Raw genomic sequence first — 17,311 nt, forward strand, 5'->3', positions numbered from 1 at the left:
AAAGAAAAAGGGAGAAAGTGGAACTTTAGGCAAACTGCAAGCTGTATAGGGATACATCCTTTTCGCTACGAAGGACTTGAGCACCTCTTTTACCCCCGTAGTATAGAAACTGGCAGACAAATGACAAACATAAGGTGAAGTGTCAAAAAACAAAACCAGTAAAATACCTTGTTAATACATACTGTCGAGAAGGATTTTAATAACATCATTTTTTATTAATAGTAGTTATTCCTTGGTTTTGTGCATGGCATCTACAGTTTCTTTTATTTCAGTTTATTCATACACATTTCTAATACAAAATAAAAATACAGATTCCATTCTTATACCATAGCATCTGTTGTTATGTTTGTTAAACTCAATTATAGAATTACTTACAATAAAGGTTTTGAAATAGTGCATACTAAACAGAAGTCTTCTTACACTTAAAACAGATAAATTTACCAGTTGACCATCCTGGTAACAGAAAAGTGGTTTCTAATTAGAGGGGTGTACATATCCATTTTGCAAGAGGCAACACCATTCGTTACAAACCTAATAATTTAATATACAGTATTGTTAAAATTAAGGTTGATATACATTCAGTATTAAACTGCTTCACAATAGAAATTATGCTAAATAGCCAAACTACATTGCTGCTTCTTTATACTAAAAGGTGCTTGACAATTTAAATAAGATTTGTCATGTACAGAAAGGCAAATCTATACAACATAAACATGCACTGTATGCTTACACAGCACATTGTTTCAATAACCTTCAAGTTCAACTGTCATGGTGCTGATTTTCAACGATACTGTATAAGGCAGCTGGGTTACAATTAAAAATGTTTTACATTTTACAGTAACTTTATACATCTATAGATATACAGACAACTCTCCTAATACCAGACAACCTTGGGCTGGCCAAATTTATCCAGAAATTGTGTTACATGTTCTGAATGTGTTTTTAAATGGTAAAGAGAATTCAGGACCATTGGAACCTCAAGAAATGTGTTTTACGAGATTTTCCAGTATTGAGAGTCAACTTTAGTTGTAAAAATATTCTAATGCAATATTTAATATAATTTTTTACAAATTAAATAGAAACAAATCTTTTGGTTTTTAAACACATGTTTGTTTTATTATGCAAGCATACCTATATTCATGAATTTATTTAATAAAATTCATATGTTTTCAAAGAATTACATATTTATGTTTATATTACCTTATAAAGAATTTTCTAATCCAAAACATGGACATGAAGTGTTGTTTATAAGCAAATGCCAATTTGAGCATTCCATTCAATTGAATTCAATGGAATAACGTTTTCAAGATGGTGTACAAATTGGTGTACAAACGGGGCACAAGCAAGAGCCATTGATCAAAGGGTTAGTTCACACTACAGATTTAAGATTCCATATCATAACATTTTAATCAGCAATGTTACACCAACAGTGTTTAGACTCAGTAATAGCAAATACAATAACTAACTCATAGTAATGAATGTTAGCTGTTGTTCCATTCGGCTAGTAATTCAGATGCATGAATTTTGTATAATTATGAACACAAAACTCTGTACCGTCGGTAGGTGTGAATAGGCGATAAGACTCCCTAAACAGCTATGAAATCATATTCTAGTGAGATCATTATATCACAAAATTATTAAATTAAAAGGCGCACTTATTTACAGCATTTAGGGGTCAAAATTAAAAAACTATACTGTGCTATACTTAATGTTAAAATGACAGTGTAAAACTTGTGTTCTTGCCGTTTTACCATTTTGGAATACGTTATCGAATGTGATCAAATTTATATTAACTTTTTTGTATTTTCTAAATCATATTCACATATCTACACATCTATTTTGATTCATATTAATGTTATTGGTAAAATGATTTTCTCTTTCCCCCACCCACAATTACAAGATCAATATAATTTCATTTAAACTGACTATACAGTTTCATAAAAAACCTAAACTAAGTTTATATGACTACTTACTGTACACAATAGAAGAAGAACCAGAGCATGCTAGGTAGAGTCTGTGCAGACAAGATATGGCTGAGGCACACTAGATGGAGACCATGGACACTAGATAGCGCTGTGCATACTAGATAGAGCCCAAGCATGTAAGATAGTGCCAAGAAACCCTTGGATAGGATCCAAGCATGTTAGTTGGTGTTCAAGCCAGCTAGGTAGGGTCGTGCATATTAGGCAGGACTCCAGCATGCCAGAGAGAGCACAAGCATGCTACATGGGCCCAATCATATAATATATATAACTCTATGATGAAAACAATTACCTTCTCACACTGTTAAACCACCAAAAAATTGTTTTTTGGTACGGAAACTACTTTAAATAAAAATAAAATATATAAAACTTCCTGGCTCACAGCTTAATGATGAAATGTTGAGCTGGGATAACATTTAGGCTTTAAGCAAGGTAACTGTATGTATCTTTTTCACCATCGACTCTTTCTAAATATTCTTTTTCTATCAGTATATCGATGCATTTCTGTTGGAAAAAATATTTAATATAAAATTATAATACCTGCAAAATCCAATAAACAAGTTATTTCGGTTTTTGTCAAAATTATTATTATTTAGGTTTAACTTTAAGGTTAATTTGTTTCATGGTTTTTCACAAGCGCCTTGAGCACTTTTGTGGATATGTGCACTGTATAAATCTTATTATTATTATTATTATATTGGTGAGAGCGTGCGTCGCAGTGTTTTGAAAGTTAGACTTCTGATAGCAAGATCAGAAGTTTGAGTCCAATCCAAAAATCTCTCATAGATGCATTGAAGTTATATTTATAACCGTGAAATCCACAACAAAAAAAATGAAGGTGTTGAAAGAGGTTTGTTACGGCATATAACATACTGATGTTTGGGATATGTGCACTAATGAATAATATCATCTATAACTCAACTTATGCGCACACAAATCCAAATCATTAAGTGCTTTTGACGAACTCCATATATGGTTTGACAGAGCAGGGATGAGACAGGAAAATTGTGAAATAATCCGAGACACAAAGTACTTGAGCCACAGCCCCATTTTGTTAAATAACACCCCTAGATGGTTAACTCTTGTACATCACATTCCCATTGAAATAATATTGAGAGGTTAATGAAAATTTCTCAAAAATGCAGAAATTCTGGGATCAAAAGAGAAATCTCACCCCTGCAGACATATCATCATAGACAGCAGGAGACTTACCTTGATAACTGGTACTCTGGGTTTAAAGCGGCTCGATAACTGGGTTAGAACTTCACTCAACAGCTGCTGGTGCTTCAGAACCTTACGCATTTTCATGATTCGAACAATGGCAGCCTATTAAAAAGTGGGATAAGAATCTATGTAAAAAAATGTGACCTTAAGTGAGTGACTAAGCGGTTAAGACAATGTAATCGTAATCTATTGCCTAATGACAAGGGCTCGAGTCGCCATGATACTGGTGGTAGAAAACTGTAGGTCCAGTGTACACAATAATACTTGTGTGCACTTGAAAGAACCTACTACTGTACGTCTTTTGAGATGAGTAGGTGGTTACCCCGGTATACTAGTTCACATAGCCACTGTCATGGACAGATGTAATGGTGTTATAGTTGGCAGTCAGTCACTCTTAGGGGAGAAGAATATTGTTGAAAAGGTGTCACGTCACTATATGATAATATAAATTCTTTGATAAAAAGATAAATAAAAAGCTTTTATGTCAACAATTAGGTTATACTAAATAAATCAAGGATGAAATTGTAAATGTATTCCCACATATTGATGCTCTGGCCTTGCTTCTAATCACACTATGAACTTCATTTCATCTGAATTATAGCAATTGAATATTCGTTTTGTCTTGTACAAGACATTACCTGAATAAGGAGTTTGCGATCTTCTTCAATATGTTTGTGTGTACTCTCCTGTTCTTGTTTTTGTTCAGCTTTCATTGGCACATTGATGTTCACTCGAAGTTTTTTGCTGATAACAAAAACAAACGCATTTATTAAATACCAACTGGGTCAAAGTTACCTTTAACAAAAACTAGGTGAGTTTATTATGCAAACAGAATATTTCAGCAAGAAAGATCCACTACCCTTTCATTTTTTCCCACTACAATAAAGGAGAGCTTCAATTTTATTTCAATCATGTGTCTGTACCCATGAACGCATTTCCTCGAATTCTGATTGGCTCTCGCTTTTTTCACATTGCAAAATATAGAAACTGCTTAAATGTATTCATCACAGAAACATGTTTGTAAATATAAATCTAACATCCTTTTCAGCAAGTTTAACATATACTTAATGTGAACACTAATGTGAACACTAATGACTTTGATAAATGAGTCATTTTTCTGATTTATGGTACACCCACATACTTTTTATATGCCTCGAAAAGTTTCACTTCTGTAGTTGGTTTTAATTCTTCATCTGAATTATCACATTCCTGGATGAATTAAAAAAAAAAAGAAATTATAAATAATAACAAACAAACTGGTAATACACCAACAAAAATCAATATATTATTTTACTGTAAATATATTATCAATAAAATTTTGTTTAGGAATCCGTTACGAAACTCACTCTTTATTATTAGGCCAAAAAAAAAATTTGTTGTTCACGTTTTGGGTAAATCCCAAAAATGGGTAGGTCGGTAGGAAAGGTTTTTTTTTTCAGACCAAAAATTTGTTTTACTGGCAAAAAAAACCAATGTACACAAATGATGCAAAAAGACACTTTTCATGTTTTCATTTCAGCTATATTGCAAAAGATATAACATTAAAATGTTTAACATCCTTAATAATGCACAATATGGTTTCAGAAAAAAACAGTTCTACTTTTATGGCCGTTATAGATCTGGTTGAACGAATAACCGATGCGCTTGATAAGAAAAAAAATACCATCGGAATATTTATTGATTTGTCAAAAGCGTTTGACACCATCAACCATGATATACTTCTAAAAAAATTGGAACACTATGGCATAAGAGGCACGGCCGTTAAATGGTTTAGAAACTATATTAGTGGAAGGAAACAATTTACGTCTATTGATAACACAAGTTCGTGTTTGATGGATATAAATTGCGGTGTACCACAGGGTTCAATTCTGGGGCCTCTACTTTTTATTTTGTACATTAACGATGTATTTAATTTCTCAAACTCGTTATCTTTTGTTTTATTTGCTGACGACACAAACATATCTGCATCTCACGAAAACTTGGATACGCTCATAGAACTAGTTAATGGTGAACTAAAAAATGTTTCGGATTGGTTCATGTGCAATAAACTATCAATCAACGTTAAAAAAACTAATTAAATAATTTTCCGCAATCAGCGAAATCAAAGTAAATTAGAGAATGTAAATATTTATGTCAACAATAAAAGAATAGATAGAGTTAAATCGACTAAATTCCTTGGAGTACATTTTGATGAATTTCTCACATATAAGAATCACATCAATGTTACAGCTAGGAAAATATCTCGATATGTAGGCATACTATATAAAGTAAGACATTTTTTACCAACCTATGCTCTCTGGACAATATACAAATCACTCATTGAACCAGTATTAAATTATTGCAACATAATATGGTGTAGTACATTTCCAAGTTATCGAGATGAGTTATTTAAACTCCAGAAAAGGGCATTACGTTTAATGATTCAATGACTGAATGTTTCTATAAATTTAAACTTCTTAAAATTGCGGATATCAATAAGTACCAAATTGGGCTTTTCATGTATAATGTTACTACTAATCAGGACGTGCGTTTTTCATCGCTCTTTATTAAAAATGGTTCTTACCATAATTATAATACAAGATCTAAAGACAAAATGAGACTCAGAAAATGTAATCGTACTTCTACTAGTTTTACTGTGTCATGTGTGGGACCCAAATTGTGGAATGACTTGAATTACGAACTACAAAGTACCAAATCAATATATATATTTAAATCATTGTTTAAAGAACATTTATTATCATTTTACAAATAATTTTTTAAATAATACTTGTTGCAGGATTTAGCTTTTTTTATTATTTATGTTTTAGTTTTTAGGCTAGTTAGGGGGACACAACTAATCAAGCTCTTTTGAGTTTTTATGTGTTTCCTTTTCATCTTTTTTTTTATGTTCTCATATATTGTTGTATATTTTCATGATTGATGATGAATAAAGAATATATGAATTGGAATGTAGGCCGTAATAAGCCACAGGCCTAGTCCAATTTCTATAATCTAATAATAATTACCTATCGGTCGAGGGGCGTAGGCCTAGCGTGCGTTTTTAACACGTCCAGCGGAGGTAAAATATATTCGCCAGTTTGGCGAATAAGACAACAATTTTTCACTATTTGATTTCACGCTCGCCATTTGGTTCACAAATGAAATTCCAACGTTCATTTTCATCAGTTTAGGGTCGGTCGGGCGTGGCCAACACAATTCTATTTTTTGGCCTTATGCATGTATTGCTGAATAGTAGAACTATAAATATGCTTTTGTGCCAACACACAGAGGGCACAGTCTACTTATACATTGCACAGGCCAATATTTTGTTTATACTGTTTTATTGATATCAATTCAACTCACCAGAAGTTTGGATTTTACTAGAATCTGCAAAACTTGCATCACAATGTCCTAAGAAATTAAAAATATTATTATTTTAGTTTTCATTTGATGTATAATAAAAGAAAACTTTGAAAGAGTTTTGGAGAAGAGAGCTGTGCAACCTACATACAATTGCAATATCGTATGCTAGCTATACTGTAGATCTAGGTTGGCGATGTATAGTTGCTACATTAATTGTCTTTCTTTTTTTGGAAGAATCTATTAATACAAATTGGGGAAGACCCAATATTTTCGCTCAAAAGCTATGGTTTCCCATTATTTTCCCTTCATGGTATCGCAAAACAAAAATATAAATCAGCACACAATGCATGTTGGTATTTATAGCGTGCCCCTTATATTATTAAAATATACTTATTTTTCACAATTTTATCGCAACAGGCCCATATATATTTTTTTTTACATAAAATGCAGTTTGTGACCCTAAGTAAGATTTTAAAAATGTTGGGAATGCATCTTTAATGAACTCTATATGGGATAATGTTAGGTAACCATTTGCTCATAAAAGGAGCTTAAACTATACACAATGTTGAGTTCCCACTAGGACGTAAACAAAATTACAAGTGATTATCCAAACTGCCCTGTTTCCCAAATCGCTTGCGCTGAGCTTAAATCCTTGCGTTGCATCCCTAGTGGAAACCAAGCTTAAGTTTCAAACATTTTGTGATTAATTTAAGGCAAATCAAATTACCATTTTGATCTGTGTGTTTTCTTGTAATTGTTGCACTGTATATCCTTTAACCGAGTTGAACTGCAGTAAAACCGCCATTTGAAATGTCGATGCTTGTAGAGTGTATCTATTCTTAAAACAGTTAGTGACCAGTTCACCCTTGGACATATGGAACAGCCACATCAACTTACGGCCTGAATGCTGACTTGCATAGAATGTGGTGAAACGCTGAAAACTTTTCTCCAACTATCAAGAATTAAAGCAGTTTTAGTCACAAAAAATAACACAGAGTGACAAAAAAAATTGTTAAAAATAAAATATTAAATATCAAAATTGGAAATGACATATATTTGGTTACAATGTGGCATTATCACCTTAGTGTGGTTTTAGAATGAAGTATACTATACTCAATAACGTTTATAGTAAAAATATCAGCCTATCAGCAAAAAGATATAATGAATGCTTATATTCATATTACTGCTTATTACCTACAGACCTATATAGTACTCCAGCAAAAAAGGCTTTTTTTGTAATGGTAGATACAAAAAAAGAGCAAATACAATCATTATAATGAAAAAAAAATGTTGTACTTAAAAATTCACAAACCGACTTACCTCGCTGGGTAGATTGAAGGCAAAGCCTTGCTGGAACGGCCAAGAACCTGAACTTAGCACTTGAATGGAAAAGTCTATATCCAATGGATTGGTTTGTAAATGACCTTTGAACCGTTCATTTAGGTCTTTACTTAATCCTATATCTTGGAACATACGTTGAAGCTTAGAAGTATACTCAAATCCACATGCTTGCTGCAAAATATATAAAAATACAATAGTGATATTCAGTGGAAATACAATAACATTTTGAGATATTATTTTGATAATATTGAATAATGATTGGTTTTCATGCTGTATTAGTCAAATAAGTTAAAATAAATGAAAGTGGTTCGAACTGTACTAATAAATAAAATTATGATTAAAAAATTAATATATAATAGATAATTTTAGGGCGTACTTAAATAAAACAGTCCTATAACATGTATAGTTAGGGTTGTTGAATACCTTTAATACGAAATAAAACATACGCATCCAACAACGAGAAACTGGCCAATTGCAGCTATATTTTAATTTATCGTGCTTATAAACTAAGTCTCATTTGAGTGGGAGTGGAGTTGAAAGAGTCGTGGCACTAGGTCAGGATTGAATCTTGGGATTGGAAGGCAAGCATGTTAACACCACGATACAGCTCCACTACGAATAAATATACATTAATCTAAATTAATTAGAAATTATTCTAGCTTTTGAATTAGTGTCACCCTCAAGAAATTGCCACACTCAAAGATAACAAATATTAGTACCTTGAGTTTTGAGATCATGCTAGCCTCAGCATCATCACTTGCTGAATTATGTTGCACTAGCCTCTTAGCCAACATCTTTGAGTAAAACTTCTGGAAAACATCCTTGTCATCGATGTACTTGAAAACAACCATCTAATATTGAATATAATAACATTACATGTGTTTAGTTAATGGTTTAGTTTTGCATTAAGCGTTTTTCCACAAAAGGGCCAAAAATCACCTGGGTTAGTTAAGCCTATCTACAATCACTTCTGCTGATGATATCTAGTGCGAAAAGGGAACTTCAGGAAAAAGGGGGTTCATTCAAACTCTTAAACCCCCTGGCTACAGGCCTGCAAACACTGAATTAAAACTTCAGCAGCAGATAGGCTATTTTAGTAGCTGGTTTTGCCAGAAAATTAACAGTGGTTCCTGCTCTTTTGACAAGTTACCTAGGTAGAGACTTACGATTGCGACAACATGGATTATTATTCTAATAACTTACTACTTGATTGAGGGTGTCTTCTAACTCGGCTTCCTCTGGATTCTTGGAGCTTTTGCGTAAGAGTGAATCACAGTACCTGGCCAGTAACTCAGGTGATTTGCTGGAACTGTTTGCCATCTTAGTAACAGCATTGCTATTGATGAATCGACCACAGGCCTGTCAAACAAATATACTTACAATTAATGAAAACATATTACTAAATTGATATTGCATATCGCCTCCATTCAAGGCATATCACCTCTCTTCAAGATGTGCCCATATATAGACACAATGACATCATATCACTACCATATTTGGGCACATCACAAATTTTTGTAAAACTATTTTTATAGTATAGACGGAGCTTTATGCTTTAATGAAAGACTTGACATAATACTCGCTATAATTAATAATTATCTGTGAACAAAGAAAGTAATGTTGCACATATTTCTTTATTTACATTCACATTACCTTGTCTAAAGCCGCAACAAACCCAGCATCATTATTGAAGGATGACAAAACAAGAGCGTTGTACTTTCGATGCACATCTAGAATTGTCTGAACATACTGTTTTGGCTCCTAGAAAAAAAGAATAACATTACATGAGATACTTAATAGCAGTTCAAAATCTTAAGTTCGAAACAATTTCAAGAACGTCCAATTCAAATTTGTGAATATTTAGAGCCTTTTTTAAACCCAAAAAACCATACATCCGTCAACATTTTAAAAAGGTAAATATTTAATGGTAAAGGTCAAGAAGAATGTAGTCAATTTGTCCCAATCAATGTCTGTAGTAGGCTAATGTAATCAATTTTAAATCTACTTGTACATACGTCCAGCCTTTACTAACATATAACAACTTGGAAGCCATAAAGAGATGCCAATTCTTGATTGTGAACATCGGGATAAACCACTATTTTTCTCAAAAGATGTACTGCACATGATTTAAAGTCTTTAACTTAAAGGTTGTTCTATCTTTTTTTTCTCCCATTGCATAGCAAGTTTATTCCAAACTAAAAGGACTCTGGCCTAACCAATACATACATCATAAGTAAAATAATAGTGTTGCCTTTTATCAGCACAACAAAGTAGTGTATAACTACCACAAATCAATGTGAATTTAATGAATATGGCTCAAAAAACGTTTCACATCTAATAAAAGTAAACTAGTTAAAATGAAGAGATAATTTGTGTCCTTACATTAAGAGCAGTGTCTCCACATTTTTCTATAGCTGTTAGGCCTTGGTTGTATATATGTTGTTCCAATAGATTCTTCAATTCTCCCAAACCTTCATGTATACGAGATACTAGTCTATACATACGTTCAAGATCTGAAAAAATTAAGTAATAATAAATGATCATTCATTTTCTTTTCAATCCATGTACACTTGTATACGCTTGTGTTTCAACTGAAAAGGACATTCTTTTATATTAATATTTGTTCTACAATTTGTGAAAGTCTGTTCATATGACTGATAAATTAAAAAAATTGACATGCTGTTTGACGCCGATTTGTTTACTTGGCACTATTTAACTCATCATTTTTTAAAAAGTGAGAGAGAAAGCTGCAAACTGATCTAACACAAGGATGTAAACACAACACAAGTTATTTAACAAATCATGATGTAATCGAACTGTCACTTGTGTTCAGTCAACTTGCATGCATCCAAGTGGGAACCAAGTTATATAGAGACTTCCAATAATAACCTAATAATAACCTACTCTATGATTCTCACTTTTAAGCCATAAAAACACTGTTTTTAGTATATCTACTGTTGTTTTTCCCTTCTACAAGTGGTGAACTTTTAGTTCAGTTGGATGGGGAAATAAATAAATGAAATAAATAAACTGTTAATTATGGTCGTTGATTTTTCTCATTCTACTGTGGAGTAGCAGATCACCTAACAAGAAGACTCAAACATACTGGCTACCTTGTTAGAAAAAAATTGGAAACAATTCATTGTTAATCATTGTCACCTTGGTTTTTGTCATCATCCAATAAGTTTTGAAACTCTGAGTGGAATATCTCAAGGTGTTTTTCTATGAGTACATGTTCACACCTTTTGGCAAGCTCATCATGTGTACTTTCATGAAGGTACACTTGAACACGCCTTCTCTCTTCCATAAGACGAGAATCAGCCTAAAAATGAAAATCATTAATATTTAAATTAACAGGCGCATAACAAATTATAAACCGCCCGGTGATATACTGAATATTAACTTATTTTAATTCATGAATAATATTTATTTACAATTATTATAACATGATAATAATTAGAAGAATTAGGCTTTTACAGGCCGAAGGCATTCAGAGAGTTCATCACATTATAGTGTACAGATATTTGTACCAATGTATCTTTAAAAAAACTACTAAACCAACAGCTCAACATCCTTCCAAAAGGACAAGGCAATGAAAGTAAAAATCTTTGGCTAAAGACATAGACGAAATTAGCACAAGAAATCAAGCTAAACATAGCACATGGCACAGACATAGACATGAAACAGAAGCTAGTCATTTCAACTGTACCTTTTTCATATATTCTGTCACTGGATTTTGTCGCAGAAATTCAGCACTTTCTGAACCGTAGAAGCGTTCCGTTTCCTGTAGAAATTGTGTCTCAAATGAATCCTTGTAGACACTAAGGGTAAGACCACGATTCGCTGGCTCTTCTTCATTTAACCCAAGCTCAACTACACATAATTAATTAAAGAAATCATGTTATGAATATATTAATTTTGCAGCTCTGTTTAAACAAACAAATTTTTAAAAATGTGTACCCATAATAAACTCAATAATAAATAATGCAGACTAGGTTATAATTAGCAAGTTCTGATTTATTTTTTTTTACATTTATTATCAATAATTGATGTCAATTTATTATCATTATTTATACTTTTCGAATAGTGTAATATTCTTTATTTTGCACATGTACTAAACACATCAACTGAATGATGATGAGGCAATAACACCATCTTACTACAGTACCTAATGGAGTAATTGGCAATATCAGACGAACAGGCTATGATGAGGCAATAACACCATCTTACTACCTAATGGAGTAATTGGCTATATCGGACAAACAGGCTTAAAATTTCCTTCTTAACTAGACAGGAAGTTTTAAGATTGGGCGACATTACACTACAACCCTGATATTAATCAATTTCACTTTATTTTCCATGCCTCTCACAGGCTATTCCGATATCCCTTACAGTATGAAGTACTACCTGAAAACCAAAATCTCTTGGGGAAAACGAGACAATTTGTGTCAGGCCAAGAGTGGTTGGTTATAGGATAAATAATTTTGTTAACATTTTACCATAGCACTGAATTACACCACTGATAAGGCTTGTGTTGATAGTTTCACCCTGTCTTTCTCTTTCTATCAGTTTTAGAACTGCATTAGTAACCTGCAGAGCAACACAAAACAGGTTTTCTTACATCAACAATATTGAAAAAAACAAATCTTAAATGTAAAGTGGTCAAATGTGAAAACCTCCAAGAATGAAGACAAATCTCTGTAACACAAACTTTGGTCCTGTTCTTGGTATATACTGTACTGTAGACTAATTGGGTGTCCATGCACAATTAGATTAGTTAATTCATTTCACATAATATGGTGAAATAGGTATAGTAGTTTATTATACACATGTAATCTAATTATCTAAGCACAAAATAAAAGAGAGCAGAAAATAAAAGAGTATCCTATATGTAAGTTGAAAATAAATAAATGTTTTCTCATTTTCCATGAGGTTTCTAGCCAAAATTCCATGACAGTTTTACCAAACAGAATGTTAGAATGTCACAGTCAGTAAAGCAAAATGTGTTGTTTAATCTTAAACATCTTGTATGTTCATTCCACAACTTTCTAGGAAATGATATTCCTTACCTGTTTGTGAAGTGGTTTGAATAACTGGTCTCTCCAGGTTACTAACGCCAACTATAAAAACAAATGATTAGTAGATGTTAAATAGAGTATACATCCTGGCAACGAAAAGGTCATTCAATTTTTTTCTTTATTTTAAAGGCTACTTGTTGTACCAGTATTTATTAGCATACTTACAGAATATATTTCAAAGATGCCTTTACGGCCTTCATCGCATTCACGTCGTACCCAATGGCGATTTAAGTAGGCACAAACTCCATTTAGCACACGACTGGAAAATTGATACTCTTCCCATTGCTTAGTGTAGAAGTTAAGAACGGACTCATCCATTAAATCTGCCCCATCCTATCAGAAGTTAATGAATAATTAATATTAGATAACTACATTTGCTTTAAGGTAAACTAGGAATTGCAATGCGAAAGAAATTAAAGTAAATGCCTATATTTCTTTCATAAACCATAACAATATCAGTTTTCAGATAAAAATGATTAAAAATATGTAAATATGAATTCTGTAAAGTACATTAATATTAATAATTATCTATGCTATGACAACTAGTCCAAAGACGCACAACTACTCCTACTGTAAAACAACTAGTCTCTCACACAATTAACCTATGGTAGTTGTCCTAAAAGGTTCTTTTGTTGTCTGAAGTGGGTAGTTCAAGCACTAACAATGTCTACCCAGAGCTGGCATTAAAAAAAATCTCAACTCAAAAAGCTGGTAGCATTTGGTATTAATTTTTGAAAAGGGATAAAAAGAAAACCAATCCCCTTTAGGCAAGAGGGACATGCATCCGTATACATTAAATCTGCCTGGCAATAAGATATTTCTGGACATAATTCAGGTTGGTAGTAGTCATAGAAAACTATGTTCATTGATGTTAATCCTGTATATTACAATTGTAGTAATCAGCACTGTATGTACTGTACCTCAAGTAAATTGCTTAAATATGTTTTAAGGAAATCCTTTAATCTTTTGTACAGTTCTAAGCCTACAAATTGAGCTCCACCCGTGTTAGATCCTTTCTTGCTTTTAGCAGACGACGATGACCTGTTCTGAAGTGAGTGTACGTTTGTACAGTAGTTGTAAACATGTCTGATTTTTTGATAAAGGAATAAATACACAGTACTATAAACAAATTGACATCAAACTACTGTACGTTTAAGAGAAAAATAAATGTTTAAGAGAAAAAATAATGATAGAATACATTTAGAATGCAGGTGACTATAAAATACAAGCAATGAAATACCCAAAAGTGTGTATTGGGATTCAATATTTTGCTATTAAATTATGATATCATGAGGAATAAAATATGTCCATTCATGATTGGTCAATACTTCAGGATTAATTGTTTGTTTTAAACGTGTGGTATTAGTTATATAACCTTGAATGTTACAGACATATTCCATTATCGACGATGACAAAATTAAAGGTCAAAATGATTGAATTCTTTGAAGATGTAATATATTTCACGGCTTCGATTCAGAACTGAAGAAGTTTTCATATTTTAAGTTGATTAGTGATTTTATAGTACACTAACTGATTCAAACTAATTCAAAAGCCTTTACAACAACAAAAAAAGTCTAAGAGAAAAAACAATAAATCAGATAACACTTAATCTATTGTTTGCAAGGCAAACATGTTCTAATGTTTTATTGAGAATATGATTTTTTAGCATCAATGATTAACTGTAAAGGTGATAATTAATGCTACAATGAAAAAGATTACCTCTCTAGAATGGGTTGAATAGTTATGCACATCAAATGAAATGAAATTATGGTGATTTTTCTTTTTTATTATCCAGTTAATACACATTTTTTAAAGGTTATACATTTTATACTTATTATAATAGGTAATCAGGCTTTTGAACAATATATTTATTGGCTTAAATGTATTATTTTCCCCCAAAAAACCCCATTTAGGTTTACAGGTAAATAGCTCTTGGTTTCAAATTTCTGTCATTCAGCTTTACCACTGTAGAAAAGTACAAGTACAGTAGAGTTATTATTATCAATGTCATTGCAAAAGTTTATGCAATAAATTAACATTTCGTTTTTAAACTTGAGCTATAATTCAATTATATACACACTAGTAAACCTAAATAAAATATAAATTTAGTACCGTACTGACGCGGGTATAAGCCCATATTCGGGTATAAGCCCACCCCCGACTTTTGACTAATTTTCATGAAAAATGAGGCACTCGGGTATAAGCCCACCCATTAATTCGAAGATCTACAGTGTGTCGTAATACATTATTTTGTATTTGGCAACGTCCATACACCGAATACACCTACCTTTGATCATAACCAAGCTATATATGCTAGGCCATATGAGGCCTAGCGGTCCTGTTTTGTTTACACTCCATCGCGGTCGAAGATCGCTTCACACACGACGCTATAAGTCGCCAAAACGGAAAACCACTATTTGGTATCGGCTGCCATAAACAAGCTTATTAAATTTCTTTGGTACATTTCTATTTATATACTTGCTTTTCTGCTTGATAAATTCTTGTTCAATTGATGTTTAAAATAAGATATTCTACAATAAATTACATGAACTAGGCCCCTATATAAGCTTAATTTTCCGACACTCTACACCTCGTGTATTTAGAGGCAACGTCGTACACGTGAGGGCGCTCGCTCGCATGGTGGAATACACAGTGTACATGTGCTGTTCTTGAATATCTGCATTTTTGGATCCTCGGGTATAAGCCCACCCCCCAAACTTGACGTGATTTCATGTTCAAGGGGGGTGGGCTTATACCCGCGTCAGTACGGTAATGTAATATTCATAAAAACAATATAATTCAAAGGATACGTATACAGCTCCATGTATCGTTTTCGTGCCATACTTTGCCGTTTATAAACATGTTGTATTCCGGCTCGGAGATCATCCCAGATGTCATCTAAATTTGTAAGTTTGAGGCCATGAGGGTTTTGCCCTCTACCTCCAGGTCGGTTAGACATTTCTACTTGAGGAATAAATTTGTTACAAAACTATATTTTGTTCCAACAGAATATTATTGCATAATTTTAATAATGTCTTTTTCACAATATCATAGCATTTTGCTGCAACTCTCCAAGTAAAAACAGTCTGCAGTGGCTACTGGTATTTCAACCGATGCAATCAGATTCACACTGACAAGAAATATGTAGCACCATCTGAAAAAACAATTATCTAAAGAGAAGAAAGAAAAATTTGCATAAATTAATAAAGAATTCACAATTGTTCGACCATGCTGCTATATAATTAATAATAACCATAATTAAATTTAGGCTCATACAGTACACTGATCACATTACTTCTGTTGTGTGAATACCAGTGTTAACAACATGTAAATAAACATTTTTTACTTAATTATTTAAAATTTCAGAGCTCAAGAAAAATATCCGCATTTATTAAATAGACTAGCTATAGTAGTATTACTGTACAATACAATAGTTGTCTAGCTGGTTATGGATTCGTTTTTTATTTTTGTTCTAGGCCTATCCCTTTTAAAACAGAGAGGAATTCTAGGCCTACCCAATATTGCAACAAGAGGTTCAATATAATTATTATTATAAAATAAAATACTACATTCATTGATCATATTGACATAACATTGATAATAATAGAATAGCTAGCTTAAGCTAGTCTATATAATTAATCTTATTTTAGGCTTGGCCCTATGTATGCCTAGCTAGGCTGGTCTAAGTTATCATGGATGGCCTACCTAGTCCTAGTAGTAGAGAGAGGCCAGTCCTCTCTAGCTAGCTAGCTAAAACCTCTTTTTTCTGTCTGTCTCTTGCTGTGATGTGGAATCAAACAATGGGCCTAGCTTAAAATATGAATGACTCACTATATTATAGCTAGGCATAGGCTAAGCATCATTTTGGAAGTAGCGGCGAAGAGCTAGCTAGCGTAGGCTAGCTGGACTATCTTTGATATCTTTTATTATAGTCTTGTATGGCCCTTGTGTGATAATAATAGGTACTAGTTATTATTAGCTAGGCCAAAAACGTAGGCTACTGCGCGCCGCCGCTAGTCTTTCCGCTTTGATTGATGATTTTTTTAGACATCCGAAAAGAAATACATTTGTGGAGCCTATTCACTAAAAATATACAAATAGTCAGTTAAATATGAAAATCAACAACATCCACAAACGTTAGGTGTAAACAATTAAGACATAATTTCAACAACAAACCTTTTAATTATAAAATATTCGTGTTTTGTCAAACCACTTTTTATGCCAGCCTACGCACGACAACGTTTTGTATTTTCACAGTCATTTCATTTCTTTTTCCTGTGTACGAATATATCGCTCGAGTTTAATGAAACGCCCCCTTACGGATTTCAGCCAGCAGCAGCAACA

The 17,311-nt window shown here is 32.7% G+C and overlaps 1 protein-coding gene across 1 annotated transcript; it reads right to left on the minus strand.

Moving 5' to 3' along the window:
• Positions 1 to 164: 164 nt before the first annotated feature.
• Positions 165 to 17,222, minus strand: LOC140040668 (cullin-1-like). Its single transcript, XM_072086772.1, has 19 exons — positions 17,144 to 17,222; positions 15,778 to 16,137; positions 13,888 to 14,053; positions 13,133 to 13,300; positions 12,959 to 13,009; positions 12,389 to 12,479; positions 11,599 to 11,762; positions 11,049 to 11,211; positions 10,272 to 10,402; positions 9,543 to 9,650; positions 9,093 to 9,248; positions 8,609 to 8,740; positions 7,869 to 8,060; positions 7,276 to 7,500; positions 6,549 to 6,596; positions 4,348 to 4,415; positions 3,845 to 3,950; positions 3,195 to 3,308; positions 165 to 2,486 (listed from the first exon to the last, which is right to left on the minus strand). Exons 2-19 carry the CDS (start codon positions 15,924 to 15,926, stop codon positions 2,406 to 2,408), a joined length of 2,313 nt encoding a protein of 770 aa, XP_071942873.1. The 5' UTR covers positions 15,927 to 16,137; positions 17,144 to 17,222; the 3' UTR covers positions 165 to 2,405.
• Positions 17,223 to 17,311: the final 89 nt, after the last annotated feature.

The sequence above is a fragment of the Antedon mediterranea genome, chromosome 2, assembly GCF_964355755.1.
Source record: "Antedon mediterranea chromosome 2, ecAntMedi1.1, whole genome shotgun sequence".
In the NCBI taxonomy this organism is placed as follows: Eukaryota; Metazoa; Echinodermata; class Crinoidea; order Comatulida; family Antedonidae; genus Antedon; species Antedon mediterranea.

Excerpts from the sequence above, each read along its gene's own strand:
- LOC140040668 (XM_072086772.1), bottom strand. The coding sequence starts at position 15,926 with ATGTCTAACCGACCTGGAGGTAGAGGGCAAAACCCTCATGGCCTCAAA. Across the intron at positions 8,741-9,092 it reads AAGACACCCTCAATCAAGTA|ATGGTTGTTTTCAAGTACAT; the intron begins GTAAGTTATTAG and ends ATTCAATATTAG. Across the intron at positions 2,487-3,194 it reads CCAGAGTACCAGTTATCAAG|AAATGCATCGATATACTGAT; the intron begins GTAAGTCTCCTG and ends TTTTTCCAACAG.